The sequence below is a fragment of the Jaminaea rosea genome (genome assembly GCF_003144245.1).
Source record: "Jaminaea rosea strain MCA 5214 unplaced genomic scaffold BDZ90scaffold_15, whole genome shotgun sequence".
In the NCBI taxonomy this organism is placed as follows: domain Eukaryota; kingdom Fungi; phylum Basidiomycota; class Exobasidiomycetes; order Microstromatales; genus Jaminaea; species Jaminaea rosea.
This window is the reverse complement of record NW_020289989.1, coordinates 258,988-274,911: the sequence shown is the minus strand read 5'-3', so window position 1 is coordinate 274,911 and position 15,924 is coordinate 258,988. Positions and strand designations below refer to the sequence as shown.

General features: G+C 60.1%; 6 protein-coding genes across 6 annotated transcripts; 3 read left to right on the top strand and 3 right to left on the bottom strand.

The window, feature by feature from the left end:
* Window positions 1-78: 78 nt before the first annotated feature.
* Window positions 79-3,467, bottom strand: BDZ90DRAFT_281598 (MCM-domain-containing protein). The gene is made up of 5 exons (XM_025509378.1): window positions 3,032-3,467; window positions 2,798-2,968; window positions 2,433-2,732; window positions 1,743-2,355; window positions 79-1,672 (listed from the first exon to the last, which is right to left on the bottom strand). Exons 1-5 carry the CDS (start codon window positions 3,421-3,423, stop codon window positions 185-187), a joined length of 2,964 nt encoding a protein of 987 aa, XP_025359997.1. The 5' UTR covers window positions 3,424-3,467; the 3' UTR covers window positions 79-184.
* A 250-nt stretch (window positions 3,468-3,717) lies between these two features.
* On the top strand, window positions 3,718-4,213 carry BDZ90DRAFT_74522 (hypothetical protein). The gene has a single exon (XM_025509832.1). It carries the CDS (start codon window positions 3,753-3,755, stop codon window positions 4,002-4,004), a length of 252 nt encoding a protein of 83 aa, XP_025359996.1. The 5' UTR covers window positions 3,718-3,752; the 3' UTR covers window positions 4,005-4,213.
* A 751-nt stretch (window positions 4,214-4,964) lies between these two features.
* Window positions 4,965-5,917, top strand: BDZ90DRAFT_262431 (hypothetical protein; the record flags this gene model as incomplete). Its single annotated transcript, XM_025508480.1, has 3 exons — window positions 4,965-5,012; window positions 5,079-5,213; window positions 5,282-5,917. 3 exons carry the CDS (start codon window positions 4,965-4,967, stop codon window positions 5,915-5,917), a joined length of 819 nt encoding a protein of 272 aa, XP_025359995.1.
* Window positions 5,918-6,790: 873 nt separating this feature from the next.
* On the bottom strand, window positions 6,791-7,480 carry BDZ90DRAFT_243438 (hypothetical protein; the record flags this gene model as incomplete). Its single annotated transcript, XM_025507436.1, has 1 exon — window positions 6,791-7,480. A coding segment is annotated over exon 1 (609 nt), but the record flags the coding sequence as incomplete, so codon positions are not given.
* Window positions 7,481-8,852: 1,372 nt separating this feature from the next.
* On the top strand, window positions 8,853-10,336 carry BDZ90DRAFT_243435 (NAD(P)-binding protein). Its single transcript, XM_025507435.1, has 2 exons — window positions 8,853-9,570; window positions 9,645-10,336. The coding sequence occupies exons 1-2, from the start codon at window positions 9,107-9,109 to the stop codon at window positions 10,099-10,101; spliced, it is 921 nt and encodes a 306-aa protein (XP_025359993.1). The 5' UTR covers window positions 8,853-9,106; the 3' UTR covers window positions 10,102-10,336.
* BDZ90DRAFT_281594 (P-loop containing nucleoside triphosphate hydrolase protein) lies at window positions 10,305-15,807 on the bottom strand (the record flags this gene model as incomplete). The annotated part of the gene is made up of 6 exons (XM_025509377.1): window positions 14,944-15,807; window positions 14,748-14,860; window positions 14,340-14,670; window positions 14,073-14,267; window positions 13,096-14,002; window positions 10,305-13,031 (listed from the first exon to the last, which is right to left on the bottom strand). Exons 1-6 carry the CDS (start codon window positions 15,495-15,497, stop codon window positions 10,305-10,307), a joined length of 4,827 nt encoding a protein of 1,608 aa, XP_025359992.1. The 5' UTR covers window positions 15,498-15,807.
* Between the last annotated feature and the right edge of the window lie 117 nt (window positions 15,808-15,924).

The window sequence follows — 15,924 nt, the reverse complement described above, 5'->3', positions numbered from 1 at the left end:
ACTCCTCGTAGATTGCCGCCCTCCTTGTTGATGAGCGCGGGCGACGCGCACTGGCACCTGCTCCAGGACAGGCGGGCTACGGGAACTGATTGCAATTCGAAGAAGCAAAAGAAAAGCGAGACCAATAGTACAGAAGGAGCGACGTAAAGGGACAGGGGTAACAAGGAGAGAAGTTGGACGCGGATCACAGATTGTCAACATCGATCCTCGGGTGGACCATGAGCACCATGGCCTGATGCGAGGACGCTGCCCCGTTCGTGCCGGCACCATTGCTTCCACCCTCGGCGCCACCTTCCGTCTCCTCTGCCACCTCATCACGCGCCAACTCCGTCTCCATCTCCCCATCCTCTCCGCCTTCAGCCGGGTCTTCTCTCATCTCGAGCAGGTACTGCTCCTTGACCAACTTCTCCAGAACCTTTCTGCACAGCACACGCTCTTGCTCCAATTCGGCGACCGTCTCGATGTCACCCTCGCGCTGCTCGAGATACCACTCGATGAGATCGTCTCGCGCCACGCCGCGCAGCGTCGAGCGTTCGATGGCTGCGACACGTTGCACCAGTAGCGAGAGGAGGGAGAGATATCGGTCGTAGGTGATTGTCGTTCTGGCGCGTTGCGTGGAGGCGGCTGGAGTCGGCGTGCCATCATCGTGGTGGCGAGGGTACGACTCCATCATCTCGGCATCGTCGCCCTCGTCCTCATCGTCTTCGCGAGGCGCGGCTGGTGCGACCGTCTCATCTGCGTCCTCTTCGTCGAGCGCGATATCGTCCTTCTCGACGTGGATGATAGACTGACGAAGAAGTGCGTAGGCTTCGCGAACGAATGCCGGCGTGATCTCGCTACGGCAGTTTGCTCGCGCGATGGCTTCGCTCAAACGGATCATACTCTCCAGTTGACGCACTGTGATGCGGTACGAGTTCTTACCTCCACCGCCGCCGCCGCCACCACCATTGCTTGCATCATCCTCTCGCAGCAGGCGGTACTTCTCGACGAGCACATCGCTGGCCTCGGGGGTGAGCTTGGGCTGGAAGGTGCGTGCATAGCGAATGTAGCGCTGGATGGCCTCCGTCGAGAACTCGGGCGAGATGGCTGCGTCCCTGAATCGGTGCACGTTGACGATGTGCTGCGCGATGTTCATGTCGACCGACTCGTTGCACTCGTCGAGCACCACGAAGAAAAGGTCGAATCTCGACATGATAGGCGCGCTCATGGCGACGTTGGCTCGCAGCGTCTGCTTGCGGTTGTACCTGCCGCCCACCGGGTTGGCAGCAGCGAGGATCGAGGTGCGGGCGTTGAGCGTCGCCTGCAGGCCGGCCTTGGCGATGGAGATGGTCTGCTGTTCCATGGCTTCGTGAATGGCGACCTGATCGGCGATGTCCATCTTGTCGAACTCGTCAATGGCACAGATACCATTGTCAGCCAGCATGAGTGCGCCAGCCTCGATGGTGAAATCGCCCGTCTCTTCGTCCTTAACGACGGCGGCGGTCAAACCTGCAGCAGATGAAGCCTTGCCGGATGTGTAGACGGCGCGGGGGAGGAAGCCACAGACGTACTTGAGGAATTGTGACTTGGAAGTCGACGGGTCGCCGACGATGCAGATGTTGATGTCGCCACGCAGGTGGATGCCCTCTTGCGTCTGCTTGTGAACGCCGCCCATGAGTTGCAGAAGGATACCCTGTGAGGGTGCGGAGCGAGGATTGTCAGCGTGTTGCGGAGCTAGGCGATGGAGCTACGCTGTCGCTCACCTTCTTGACTATGTCATGGCCGTAGACCGTCGGCGCGATGCTCTGCACCAACCTCCCGTAGATGTCATCCGCCTCGACCATTGCTTCGAGCTCTTCACGCTCCTGCTCGGTCAGCGTGTCGAGGAGCGTATTGGGGTCGAGCTCCTCCTCGGCAGAGTCACCACCGCGCACGTCTGACGTCTTGCGCGAGTCGGTGCTGCTAACCATGCACGCGAGGAAGGCCGTCTTGTAGGTGAGGTCGCGTGCACCCAGCGACTTGAGGCCAGTGACACCTTGGTTCGAAAGCCCCTCGGGCGCCCTCCCACCTCCTTGCGCCTCGCGTTGAATCTGAGCATTGACGCCCGGCACGCCCAACTGCGAGACGTCCGGCACGACGATGAAGGATCCGGTGAAGACGCACTTGTCCCCTGCCTTGGCCTTTTCTACAATCTCGCTGCGCAGGATGACGTCCAAGCTGCGAGGCATGGAGCCAGTCGGGATCTCATTGGCGTTCTCTTGGATACGGACCTTCTGCCAGTCGGAGAAGCGAGACTGGTCGACGTTGAGCTGCCATTCCCGGCGATTGTTGCAGCCGGGTATGCGGCACATGGTGGGCTCAGTGTACTTGAATTGCCTGCGCGGTGAGTGGGCGGGGCGAGGCGTACAGTGGTGAGTAAGGCGACTTTTCAGATCGCGGAGGATCGTACTGACTGCTCGACGTCTCGCACCGTGTTCTTGCAGAGCTGGCAGGTGAAAGCGCCGTAGAGGAGCTCTGGCCTGACCTCGGATGTGCGGGTGACGGTCCCGGAGATGGAGACGAGTCGTCCCACCTTGTCTGTGCGCAAGTCTCGAATGCCAGAGACGAGGCCGATGTTGTAGAAGGAGACGGTGAAATCGCGGGGCACCAGACCTGACTGGGCAGTCGAGGCTACGTGGGCGTTGAGGTACATGTAGTTGGGGATGTGGACGTTGACCAAGTCGAGGAGTGCGCGGCGCAGATACGGCAGGAAACTGCGCGAGCGGACAAGATGATCAGCGACGGGAAGCGAAGGATGCCTCGCACACTCGTGACGCACCGGTAGTACTGGTCGGAGACGGCCCTGGCTAAGACCTCTTCATGTCGCAGCAGATGCGTAAAGTCGACGTACAGCGTCGTCTTGCCGTAGTCTCGTAGCGAGAAGAGCTGGTCGATGTACGTTGCATCGCCCTGAGGAGCATCACCATCCGGGTCGTGGGCATCGACGAAGCTGCGAGGGCGTGAGGGGTGTGAGTCGATGCTGTTTCGCCCGCTCCTAGTCACGAACACTCACGTCTGCAAGAAATCGCGGAACCCCTCTCTGACCCTCTCACCGACCTGATCCACAACAGGCGGCACAGGCTCCTGATCTCTCACGTTCCTCGGCCTCCTCTTCTGCCCCGTCGAAGGTACGCCGCTACTCTGTCCTGCTCCCGGCCCTGCATCATCCGTCGCTGTGTCCATCGCAACATCTGATCGTCCATTCGCCGCAGCTGCCCGAGTCAATGCATCGGCGTCGTCATCTTCATCGTCGTATCCGCCGTAGCCGTAGGACGAAGTGGTGGGGGCGTTGAGCGGCTGAGCGCTTGGATTGGCATTGAATGCCAGAGGGTCAAAGGGGCGAACACCGCCGTGCTGAGCAGCCGCCGCTGTGACGTGTTGCGTTGGTGAAGAGGAGCGATTCATCGCTGCGTGAGGACAGAGATGAAGATGGTGGTGGTGAGAACAACAGACGCAGACGCACACGCACACACACACGAGTCCGAGGCTCCGTCGAGTTGAGAGGCGCGGCCTACTCGCAGGGCGCGCCCATTTCGCAGGGCGCGCCAGGTAATTTACACGAGACGCGTGAAGCGCGTGCCGGGACGCGTGGTGGTGCGAGGCCAACCGGCTGCGCTCTCGGTGCTCGCGTACAGCGAGAAGAGGGCGATCGTCCAGTCGCAGCGTCAACGAATGTCACGGTCAATGTGCTGCTTCGCTCTTGCTATGTGTTCCTGCTCAAAGGGGAATGCTCGATGGACAGAGGGATACGCTTAATGGTCAGAGCGCAGACAGCCGTGATGCCTTCGATTAGGGGACTGATCTCCAGACGGCTGCCACGCCTTGTCTCCCGTCGCATTCATCCTAGCTTTCAATCACTTCCCTACGAGATCCGAGTTGCTTGCTACCTTGCTGACTGGATGTTCCTCGCGCTCGTTGTGAGAAAATGGTACATTCTCCTTCGAATCTTGGCAATAAGAGGCCGACTTTCGTTGCCGTCGACGTGAAGACTAAGCTGCAGTGGCACCGAGTGATGAGGCTCAGCCTCGACATTGGCTCAGCATTGCCCTTGACCCTCGTCAGTTTCGCCGGTGTCTTGATAAGGTGCTCAAGGCTAGGCCTGCCTCTCAGCTCGCTCAGCAACTCGACCTCTGGATCTCTTCGGTCGCTGCTGCAGCCCTGATCGATCCGCAGCCGCTGCGCACCACCTTAGTGCCGCCGCGAGGAAAGAATGTCTTCTTCTGCGATACCTCGCTCGCCGCCGAAATTGTTCAAGCGCTTCGCTCGCGGTTCCTGACTCGCCGCAAAGATGACTCATGCGCATCGCTTTGTCCCACTCAACCATTTGCTTCCGCAAAAGCCTCACTCGCTCGGACTCGCAGGGTACAAAAGCTCTGCCCACCTCGCAGCTCATCTCTTCTCCCTCTCTCCATCCCACTCAGCTCGACGCACTCACCCCTGTCCTCAAATAAGACAACGACCTGCCCGAAGCAGCGAGCGACTCCAACCACACCCACAGCCCATCTGCCTCGTCACACCCACGCACCAAGCTACATTCTACCCCCGCACACATAACCAGCCTCGCCGCTCTCGTCTTTGTCAAGCTCCAGCTCATCTCAAGCTCATCCGCTCGGGGGTTCGCCTGTCCATCGTGACCGGGGCCCCTACTACGCTCTACGACTCAGAGCTGATTGCCGAGAACTTGTGCAAAACTCGTCTGCTACTTGGCACGCCAATCTCAAACCAAGGAGCATCCTTGACCCTTTAGGCTTCGTCTGCTGATCCAAGCGTGCGCCGCAGTCAAGTTGGTCATTCAAGAGGGCAGAGGACCCCAGTACTGAAGCTCATCGATAAAGAGCACAGTGTCAAAGCTGTAGCGAACGCAACACTGGCCAATGCGTACGCAACGCTGGCCAATCTCTACGGAACACCGGCCAATCTCTTCGCAACGCTGGCCAACTTAATCGATGAGGAAAGGAGGAGCTCTAGGCAGAGGGGCATTGACCTTGAAGATCGTGAGTTCGTGCTCACTCGCTTAGCTAGAGACAGGAAGCTCACCACCAGCTTTTCTCCACCATCAGCGCCTGTCCTCCGCGCATCAACGTCGTCCGCAGCCGTCGCCTCTCGAGGTCTTCCTCGGGCGCCTGGTCGTTGAGGCCGGGGCATCCGTCAGATTGCCTGGGTACCACGGCATGAGCAGCAACGTCCGGGCACGGGTACCTTTCATCAGTACTCGGACGAGCTCGAAGCCCCGTCGTCCTCACTCCCTCCCGGCTCGAGCCAGATCCCGAGGGCTCCAAGGCGCTTCGAAGACCTGGCGCCGACCACCTCGTACATCAATTGGGTCGGTAGCGTCGTTCCAGTGGACATCCTCTTGCGGGCAAATAAGGATGTACCCTTCATCCCGGGGCCGTGCACCATCGACGTGCCTCTGATCGCCTGCTCGCAGTCGAGCGCGCCTGTGGGAGATGCGTTGGCGGCCGTCTTTCGGGAGCAGGAGTACGACCCGCCGATCAACGCTGGCCGTACCAGGATGCAGGAGATGTGCCGGTGGAACGGGGAGCTCTTGCTGGGCAGAATTCGACTGAGCCCGAACCGGCTCGAAGACCAGTCAATGTGGGACCGACGTTTGAGGGCCAGCATCAAGGTCAAGTCGATTGTCCTCGTCTTCGGCCACCTCGGGATGCCTGCAACGCTGGTGCTAGGGGACAAGAAGACGGCGATGGACCGAATCATCGACCGGATCTTGAGGAAGGGAGCCTCGTACGACGTCGCCGCTCTCCATAAGCGCATGCAGGGAGGCCACGAGTCGCAGTCGAGATATCTCGACCGACGATTCACGCCAAGTCTCCCCAACATGCACATCACTCTGGAGGGCACCTCAACCGTCAAGCTGGACGGCAATGGGTATGCTCTTTAAGCTATAAAAGAGATAGCCACCGTAGAGAACGAGCTGCCTTATGTGTTGCTCTCAAGAAAGTCTTGCCTTATATCGAAATACGATTCGCTGCTCGATGTTCGTCAAGTCTCGCATGGGGATGAGGCTGTGGACTCCTTTCTCGTGGCTATCTAGCATCAGACGATGAGGTGTAGGAGAGGAAAGGACAGAAAATGGCAGTATCGAGTTGGCTCTACCAGCTTCGCGTTGCCTAATGGCGTGGCGGTTGCGAATAGTCTCGTACTCGCTCCTCGGGCACGATGACCTGCCTTGAGGGGCAGTACGCCCGAGCGCGATCGATACGCATGGGCGCTCTCCTCGGATGGGCGCTCTCCTCGGATGGGCGCTCTCCTCGTTCGCTCAAACTGGTTCGGCCACAAGCTCAGAGAGTATCCGATGAGATTCGCTCAAGGTGCACGAAGAGCAAAAAGAGGACAAAGGCGCAGGGAGAGCGAAAGGCGAATATGTACGGGTAACAGAGGCAGAGACGGGGCTCAATGTACGATGAAGAAGCAGGGCCGTCGCCTCTCTAGTCGCCAGAGGACGTGCCCGAGCGAAAGAACAGAGCAATGCAATGCAAAACGTGATATCCATCTAGATGACGAGGGCGCCAGCAGCGACCATAAAGGCAGCGACGACCACGGCCAGCGTGGACTGCTGCGTGAAGCCGGCACCGGAGGTGGAGCCAGACGAAGAAGACGATGAGGCCGCAGCTGCGGAGCCAGAGTACATTGGAGGCGACGAGGTAGCAGTGGCCGCAGCTGCCTTGTTAGCCACAGCAGCTCCACTGCTGCTGCGAGCGCCCGAGGTTGCGGCCGCCGATGAGCCACCTGCTGCTGAGTTGGGCGCAATGGACATGGTCTTGCAATTCGACGAGGAGGGAGCGCTACGCGGGCTGGGCGTGACAGGGTCACCCTGCGTGAATGTCCATGAGCTGATGATACCAGGCGCCATAGCCACGTCACCCTCGCACGACTCGAACGTCCCAGCAGCATAGTTGGCGGGCATGATGAAGCCGCATCCCATCTCGTCGTAGATGTGGCTACACATCATCTGGCTCGTAGCGTTGGTGCCTCGGCAGCCGCGGAAGCAGAAGTCCGTTGCGCTGATCTCGGACATCCATTCGTTGATCTGCTCGTGCTTCCCTGTGAAGGCTGTGGTGTAGACCAGGCCGCCGATCGGGTTGCCATTGCCCGTAGCACCATGAGGGTCGAGCTCACCGCCCTGGTCACCCGCGGCGATGTTGATCTTGGTGAAGTCGCCCGTGCCTGTGACCTGGACGTAGGCTGACGTCTTGACAAAGTGGACAGAGGTGAGGGTCCCATCAGGGATCAAGCGTGCGCCGTGATCCTTTGTGCACCAGGCCACCTCGATCTCCTCCGAGACGGCGACTTGTGTATTGGGCTTAGGCGGAGCCCAAAGACAGAAGTCGTCTGCGTCGTTGATCACGGCAGTCTGGCACATGGAGTCTTGGCCCGAAGTCTCGCCCTTTTTGCAGTTGTTGATCCCCTCTTGCCCATCTTCGCTCGTCTTCGGGAGCTTCGACCACTTGAAGCTGTGCAGAGATGTGTCGTTCTTTGCGACCTCGTCGAGCCACCAGTTGGTGGTGATGATGGGAGCAGGAGCGTCGGCGGAGAGGTCAGTAGGATACTGCTTGCCGTTGATGGTGGTCCAGGCGGCAGAGTCTGCGCTGCCAGTTGAGGAACCGGACGAGTGCTTGTGAGCGCGTCGTACGCGTGATGGGCTCGAGCGGGCAGAGGCGGGGGCGGCGAGGAGCGCGGCTAGGAGCGCGGTCGCTACCGAGGAGTGAGAGAAGAGCATTGCGGGGAGAGAAGTCGATGGGGTCGTGTGTGTGTCTGAGAGGGTGAGACAAGGGATGTCGTTGCGGGAGCTGGTGAGTGCGCGTGCGTACGATGCTAAAGAGAGTGCTGAAGGACAAGGAGCGTGAGACGGATGCAACGAGTCGGTATGAGTGAAGATGGTCTAGGTGATGGTATGAAGGGAAAAGAAAGGAGACGTGAGCGTGGAGATCGCACTTCGATGTCTTTCGATCTCGAGGCTCTTGAAGGGAGGCGCCCTCAAACACAGCGCTCGGAGCTAGCAGAGGTGGTACCCCGCCCACGCCCACGCCCACGCCCGCACTGTCTTGAAACCGCCGGACTTCTCTCTGGCTGCGATCATCTGCTATGCCGGCCGGCTTGCTTGCTGCGAGTGCTCGCGTCGTACCCAATTTCAACGCAAGAGAAGGGCTCATCGCCGCCGGTCGATGAGCCAGCCACCCCCTGAGAGCTTCAAGAGCAAGAGCCCCGAAAAAGGAAAGGCGCGCTTTGACGCCTGTGTTGCTTTTCGAGCGCCTTGCCGACTCCTTGCTTGCTTGCTTTCCTCGAGGCGCCCGCGCGCCCGCCGGCATCCAACGCGTGCGGCGTGCTGGCGGCCAAATTAAGACTACTCAATCACATTGCCGTCGGCTGGCGGGCACGATGCAAGACCAGCCGGATCGAAGCCTTCGCTCGCAGATGGCGGCGCGAGGATAGGGTAGGGGGCCCCCTGTTGAGGGCGCTCTAGAGTGTCGAGTAAAGTGATTTCGGATCATGGCTAAGGAGAGCTCGCAGAGGCTTCTGATACGCAAACGAAGGCAGAAGGTAGGACAGCTGATGCCATCTTGGGCGTTGGCCGCGATACGCCCAGGCGCTGGACGATATGATCTTGCAATCTCGAGCTGCTACTGCTTCTTCGTAGCATGACCGACCATCGCCCCATGACTGATCAAAGGAAAGTGGAACTCATGGCCAGCGCAACGTCTTGCTCGAGGGGCCTAGGTTCCTTCGCGGCGCTAGATAACGAGCCCTTCCTGCGCACACAGAGCAGACTATCTAGCTTCGTTCTTGAGGTCGTCCGCGCATTATGCAGATCGACACATCTCTTCACGAGGTAGCCTCATTCTCGCTGCGTCGCCTCCCATATCGTAGCCAACCTCGTTCCGTTCCGGCCTCACTCTCGCGACGCCCGCGCCGAGACCTCCGGACGCCCGGCTCGACAGGTTGGAATTGAATCAAGTCGGTCGATCCGGTGCGGGGAAGTCAGCCGGATGTGACGCATTGGCTGCCTGCCTGGACTGGCCTGTCCCTTCAATCCCTTTCCGTCATCATCATCTCCTTCCCCGTCGCGGATATGCCAGCCTCCACCTCTTCTGCTGCAGCCAAGGGCTATGAGTCTACTCTTCGTCGGCTGGAGCATCTGCAGTCCCACCTCACCCGCCGCCCGCGGTCAGGTCGCGTCTCAGGATACGTCTGCATCGTCACCGGCGCAGGCTCACCGACTGGTATCGGTCGTGCCTCGGTCCTTCATTTGGCCCACGAGGGGGCCAAGCACATCTATGCGCTAGACTTTGATGGCTCAAACTTCGAAGACCTCAAGGATAAGGTCAAGGAGCGCTATCCCGAGGTTAAAGTCACGACAATGGAGTGCGATGCTGCCGATGAGGAGAGCATCAAGGGGATCGTGGAGAGGGCAATGAAGGAGGAAGGGAGACTGGACGTCTTCTTCGCGAACGCTGCCATTGTGGGCAACCCGGTACCGGTGGGCATGCTGGACGCCGAGGATGTGGCTGAAACGATGAGGGTCAATGTTGCGAGGTGTGTTCGCGAAAGAAGCGGCGGCAAAGCCTGAGGAGAAGTCTGACGCTCGATTCTTCTTCTTGCACCCGCAGCTGCTTCCTCGCCGTAAAGCACGCCTCGACCGCCATGCAGGTGACAAGCGCCGCCAAACCCGACCCCAACGGCTCGATCATCCTCACCGCGTCTGTCGCAGGTTTGCGATCCGGCGCTGGCTCGTCAGACTACTCGGCCTCCAAGGCAGCCGTCATCTCCCTCGCCCAGACCAGCGCATGGCAACTCTCCCGCACCGGCGTAAGAGTGAATGCACTCTGTCCTGGCTTAATCGAGACGGGGATGACAAAGGTCGTCTTTGATGCTGCGAGGGAGAGGGGCACGGCGGGCAAGATTGGACAGTTGAATCCAATGGGGAGATACGGAGTAGCAGAGGAGATTGCCAACGCCCTCATGTTCTTGGCAAGCGACGAGGCATCTTACGTCAACGGCATCGCTCTGCCTGTGTGTGGGGGACTGAGCGCGGGGCATCCTGTTGTTCCGGGCAAGATGAATTAGAGACGCAGTCGGGGTCACACGATGCGAACGAATGAATGAGAGAGACGACTATTGCGGAGCTGGGTGAGTCGGGATCGCGTGGAGAAGAAGAATAGAGCTGAGGGCGCGAGTGGATACAGAGGGAAACAGGAGAGAAGTCATTCCTCTCACGTTACCGCGTCAACGCTGTGTGACGGTCTACTTGCTTTTGGGCTCGCGCGCATCTAATCCCAAGCCGATGAGCTCTGCATGCGAGGCTGGAACGAGGACTGCTGGGGCTGCTGACGAGAAGCGGGGTGGCCATTGGTGAAGCCGTTGCTGTGGCCGTTGCTGTACTGCTGTTGCTGCTGGGTATGCTGTTGCTGCTGGTAGCCGCCGCCGCCGCCGGCACCTCCCCCGCTGATCATACTCCGCGGCCCCGTCGGCACACTCCCGCCGCCGAAGCCACTGCCGCTGGATTGGTAGCTTGGCCCAGCGCCATATCCGCCGCTGTACCCACCACCGCCGTACCCGCCACCGCCACCCCCATGCCCACCTCCGTATCCACCACCGTAGCCGCCCCCAGCTTGCGTCCCGTATCCCCTCCCACTGCCACTGGCCATCATGGGCGACCCACCCGCGAATCCAGCAAGTGGCGATGCGGGCCTAGTGCCTGCTCGGCTCACATTGGCGCTCGCGTTGAGCGAAGCAGCTCCACTGCCATGCATAGCGGCGGTGGCCTTCCTGTCTGCGGCGAAATGATCGAGCACCGAGACGATACCACGAGTGAGGGTCTCGAACTCGGCCACCTCCCGCTCGCTGAGTGTGAGATCAGATCGATCACCAAACGCTGCGTTGGGAGAGCTATTGTCCGGCTGGTCCTCATTGTGAGCCACTGCCGCTGCGGCCTCATCATCATCGTAGGCATCCCAGTCTGCCGTGTCGCGAGCAGCCGAGCTGGCGGGCTTTGCTCCAGCGCTTTCGTTGTTCGATCCCCGCTCGATTTGCGAAGGGCCACGACGTCCCGAGTCGACCAGTCCCTCGAAGACGCGCAGCATGCTCGCCTCCATGACCGACTTGAGGCGCTCTACGTCGTCAAGTACCTGCCAGTGCCCCTTGATGGGCAGCCAGTCGTCGCACTTGACGCCCTGGGTCATGCTGCGCACCTCACCTGCACCGAAAAGGATGTAGGTGAGCGGGTCGAGACGCGAGACCGACTTCAGGTTCGTCGCCGGGTCCCCTCCTCCTCCCTTGCCGCCCTTATTGTCAATGACGGAGACGTTGCGCGTCTTGTCCGCAAAGGTGTACAGCTCCTTCTCGCCCGGGGCGGAGATGCTGAGCTCGTCCTCCTTGCCCTTGGTATGCTTGAGGTGGCACACAGAGGATCCATGGATAAAGCACTGCTTGTCTTGCGAAGTCATGTAGATCTTCTCGCTCTTGCGCACAGCGAAGTTGGGGACCGAGGCCATTGCGATGAGCGCAGCGAGCAGAGGCGTGGATTTGGAGTTGACGTTGAGCTCTGGTGCTGAGGCAGCCGAGTCGGGAAGGCGGGAGCGTCGCCCGCGCCCGTAGTAGGAGTCGTCGGCTTCCTGCTCGGCACCAGGCGTGTAGCCGATGATGGTTTGAATCAGGTCGCGCATCGACTGGACGATGTGGCCCGCCACCTTTTGGATCTGCTGCAGTGTGGGCTTGCTCAGGAAATTCTCGTGGGCGAAGCGGTTGGCAGACTGGTACTCTCCGCGGTCCTGCTTCTGAACCCAGGTCTGATAAGCGCGCAGCACGGCCAAGGGATCGCTGCGGTAGTCCTGGGGGGACCAGGATTCTTTGATTGCAGCAGCCTGCTGCTTGACCTCGATGGGAGCCATGAAGGGATCGCGCGTAGACAAGATGGCAGCCAGAGTGACCGCAGGCTCGAGGCAGCGGAAGAAGAGGCCGTAGAGGACCATCTTACCCATTGCGGCGTCGACGGGAAGCTGCAGCAGGACGGCTCCCAGCGAGGTAAGATTCTTCTTTGCATCGATGGCGCCGATGGTGTAGAGCTGGTGCATAGCAGCAGAGACGCGCTCGGGGGAAGGAGGTTCGATGGCTGCCCTGAGGACGTCCTCTGGCTCCATACCTGGCATGTCGAGCGCCTTGATGCGTAGCACGACGTCTGTGAGGTCGGTGCGTTGCATCTCGACTGTCTGATTGACTGCCAGTTTATTGTATCGCGCCTCAGAAAGGACGCCAAAGTACTCTCCGGGCCGATGACGACCAGCACGACCTGCACGCTGGTTGAGATTGGAAGTGCCTACCCACGCGCTCACGAGGCTAGAAAGGTGCTTGCTAGGATCGTAGCGCATCTCCTTTACTCTGCCGGTATCGATGACCACCGTGACATCGGGAATGGTGACGGATGTCTCTGCGATATTGGTCGAGAGGATAATGCGGCGGATGCCCTTGTGCGGCGGGGGCGTGAAGACGGCCTGCTGGTCTGCGACGGGAATGGAAGAGTGGAGGATGTGGATCTCGTACTTGTCGCGATTGGTAAAGTCGATGCCGAGAAGCGGGAATTGGCTGGGCTCGACGAGGTGCTTGTTGACGATCTTGATCTCGTCCCAGCCAGGCATGAAGACGAGGACGTGTCCGTCCTCGCCGCGGGTGAGGGCATCGGCGATGTAGAGCGATACGAGTGGGTAGGGAATCTCAAGATCGTCGATGGCGTCTTCTCCATCTTGCTTTTGCGTCAGGCCGCCTGCCTGGTTGAGCTCGCGATCGAGATACTTGCGGACATTGTCTTGCTGCCATACCCACCCGCCCATTTGTGGCTGTGTGACGGTGCGACGAAGACGAGGGATCGTCTCCTCCATGAAGCGCTTGGTGACCGGGAATGCTCGGCCTGGGATCTCAACGACGGGGGCTGGACGGCCGTCTTGGTCTGGGAAGTAGGATTGGAAGAGCTTGGGGTCGACGGTGGCCGACATCAAAATGACCTGTGCACGTGGGGGGGAGGTGTTGTGAGCATGAGTTTGAGGAGAGCGCGTCTCGGGCACGCACCTTGATGTCCGCCTTGCCCGCCTCACGACGCTGGTCGAGGACCTTCTTGAGGACGACCAACAGGAGATCCGTCTGGACATCGCGCTCATGCACCTCGTCCAGCACGACGTGCGAGACGGTGTCCAGCCACGTCGTGTCGGTACCATCTCCCAGGGCATTCTGAAGACGACGCATGAAGACTCCCGTGGTGCAGTACGTAATGCTACCATTCGGCTCAGGGAAGGCACTCTCGAATCGTACCTGGTAGCCGACGCTCTGCCCCACCTGCTCGCCACGCTCAGCCGCAACACGCTGAGCGAGGGAGATGGCGGCAATACGACGAGGCTGTGTGCAGATGACGTTGCAGTAGGCGCCCTGGTTCTCTGAGATGGCATCGTCGAGGAGAATCTGCGGGACTTGCGTCGATTTTCCGGACCCAGTGGCAGCCATGCAGATCATAACTTGGTTGAGGGCGACTTTCACGAGGATGTCGCTGCGCTTCTGGTAGACGGGCAGCTGGTTACGCGTGCTGCGCATCGTCTCGAGTGTAGACGAGGCGTGATAGTCTTGGAGACGCTCAGAGAGCTCTTCGCTCTTTGCTTGAAGGGTGGACTCGGAGGGCATCCAGAAGGGGCGATTGTACTGGCGCGTCGGCTTGACTGCTCCAGAGTCGTCGGAAGCCTTGTCGCCGGGGAGGAGGCGGCCGGCTGGCTTGGGACGCTTGGAGTAGAGGAGCGAGGAAGTGGTCGTGTTGGCTACTTCACGAATCTCGTCGTTGAGCTCTTCAGTGATGCGGAAGTAGACGAAGGGCGTGTTGGCGGGACCGGCCGATCCAGCCTGCCAAGAGCGCTCGAAGCGGGCGTAGAGCTCGGCGTCGTGGCTCTCGATGTGACAAACGGTGTCCAAGTAGCAGTGCGTGGTCGCGGACCTGCGGGCGCGGGAAAGGGGTTGAGACTATCAGCGTTGATCCATGCCAACGATCTCCTCGCTCTACGCACTTCTTACTGGCTCCTGCGCCCTCTCCAACGGGAGTGCCACCCACAACCATCTGCGCCTTCCAACCATTGATGGGCTTGGCTGCCGACTTCTTAGTGGCCTTGGAATAATTCTGGACGAGGTCGATGACTGGCTTGCCGAAGCCAAACTCCTGGCAGTAGAACTCCATGAACTCGCGAGCGCGCTCAGACGTGAGCCTGCGAGAAGGAGGCAGGAGGAAAGATCAGCAAGGCCCGAGCGACGTCTTCGTGCCCACTCAGCGCACTCACTTTGCTCCAGTGGACAGTGTCGCTTCATACTCTCCGATCTGATCGGATGATCCCCCTGCGACAGAGGAGGGTGGCTTTCCCGCGGTGCCAAGCAATCCCTTCTCAGCAAGTAGCATAGCAGCGTCAAACGCGGCAGCCTTTTCGGCCTCCTTGACCGATCGAGCATCACCGTAGCCTCGGATGCCAAGCTCTTGGTCTGCCCAAACGGTAGCACGGTGCATGAGCTCGCGAGGCTCGTTCTCGATGAAGCCTTGCGTCGTAATGAAGCGGGGCATCTCGCCTGTGAGGCCTTGAACGTAGACTGTGAGGGGATTCTTGGGGTTGTCGAGGTCTGCGAGCGAGAACGGCAGAGGGGAAAGCATGAGTGGGAGATCAAGGGGTGGTCCCGGCGCTCACCCGCGCACTCACACTTCTGCTCCACCTTTTGCATCGTCTCGCGGTGGTAGGCGTTGGTCAAGTAGCTCATCGTGTGAGCTGGTCCGGGGAGGATGTTGGCTGATTCAGGAGCGGCGCCGCCCTTTCTGCCAAGGCGAAGAGAAAGGAGAGTAGGACGATGTCAGCGTTCGCTCGTCCACTGTCGCTTCCCTACATGCGCGACACTCACTTGCCTCCCTTTCCTTTCCTTCCCTTGCCAGGAGCAGTTGCTGCTCCTCGTCCACTGTTGCTAGGCCCGGCAGAGGAGGGGCCGCCGTAGCCGCCGCCGCCGCCGCCACGCTGCTTCCTGCTGGCGGATGTCTTGTTGCTGCCATTGTTGAATCCGTTGGCAGGTGCTCGCTCATTGGTGTAGCTGCCATTGCTCGAGGGGAAGGCAGGAGTCGCTGGTCCTAGCCCTTCGCCGCCGCTCCTCCAGCTGTCAGTGCCACCTCCGGCGGCCATTTCGACGTCAGAATCGACGTCGCGTCGGTACGTGGAGCTGCTGCTGCTGCTGCTGGGTTCGTAATTCGGAGTCGATGACCAGCCGCGCGTGTGACGTGCAAGGGTCGCCTGATAAGGGCTCGGACGAGGGCTGCTGGGTCGATTGTTGGTGTCGCTACTTGTGCTGACGAGAGAGTGAGTGCGCTTTGGTGGGCGATGTCGCTGCGAGTGAGCTTGGCGAGGGTTGCTGTTGCTCGCGGTGGATGAATTGAGTCTCGTCGATGTGAAGGGGGCGGATGGCATCAATGTGCGCAGGGGAAGCAAGCGTGGTCTTGATGTGATTGGTGTGGTGAGGAGGAAGGGGGAAGTCGATCGATGTAGCGTGGGCTGAGCTTGTGTGACTTGCAGTCTCGTGGTGTTCCAGTGAGAGGTGAGGATGGGATTCGTTGTGGTGGAGAGAAGGAAACGAGCAAGCGACGTCGTCCCGATCGTCGTCGCTGCCTGCGTCTTCGACACGGCCGCTCTGGCTGCCGTCGTGATTAGCTTCTAACTCGTCACCCCGTTGCAAGGCACGGCCGGCGGTGAGATGAGCGGGTGCGGAGGAGGGCCAACTCGAGTGATTGCAAAGTTGAAATCCCTCCCAGTCCGCCTGAGCGAGACGAGCAGCTCAAGCTCGCGAGCGGGACGCCCAAAAATCGGCGGCGCTCAACTGCACCCCGTCAACGAGGAC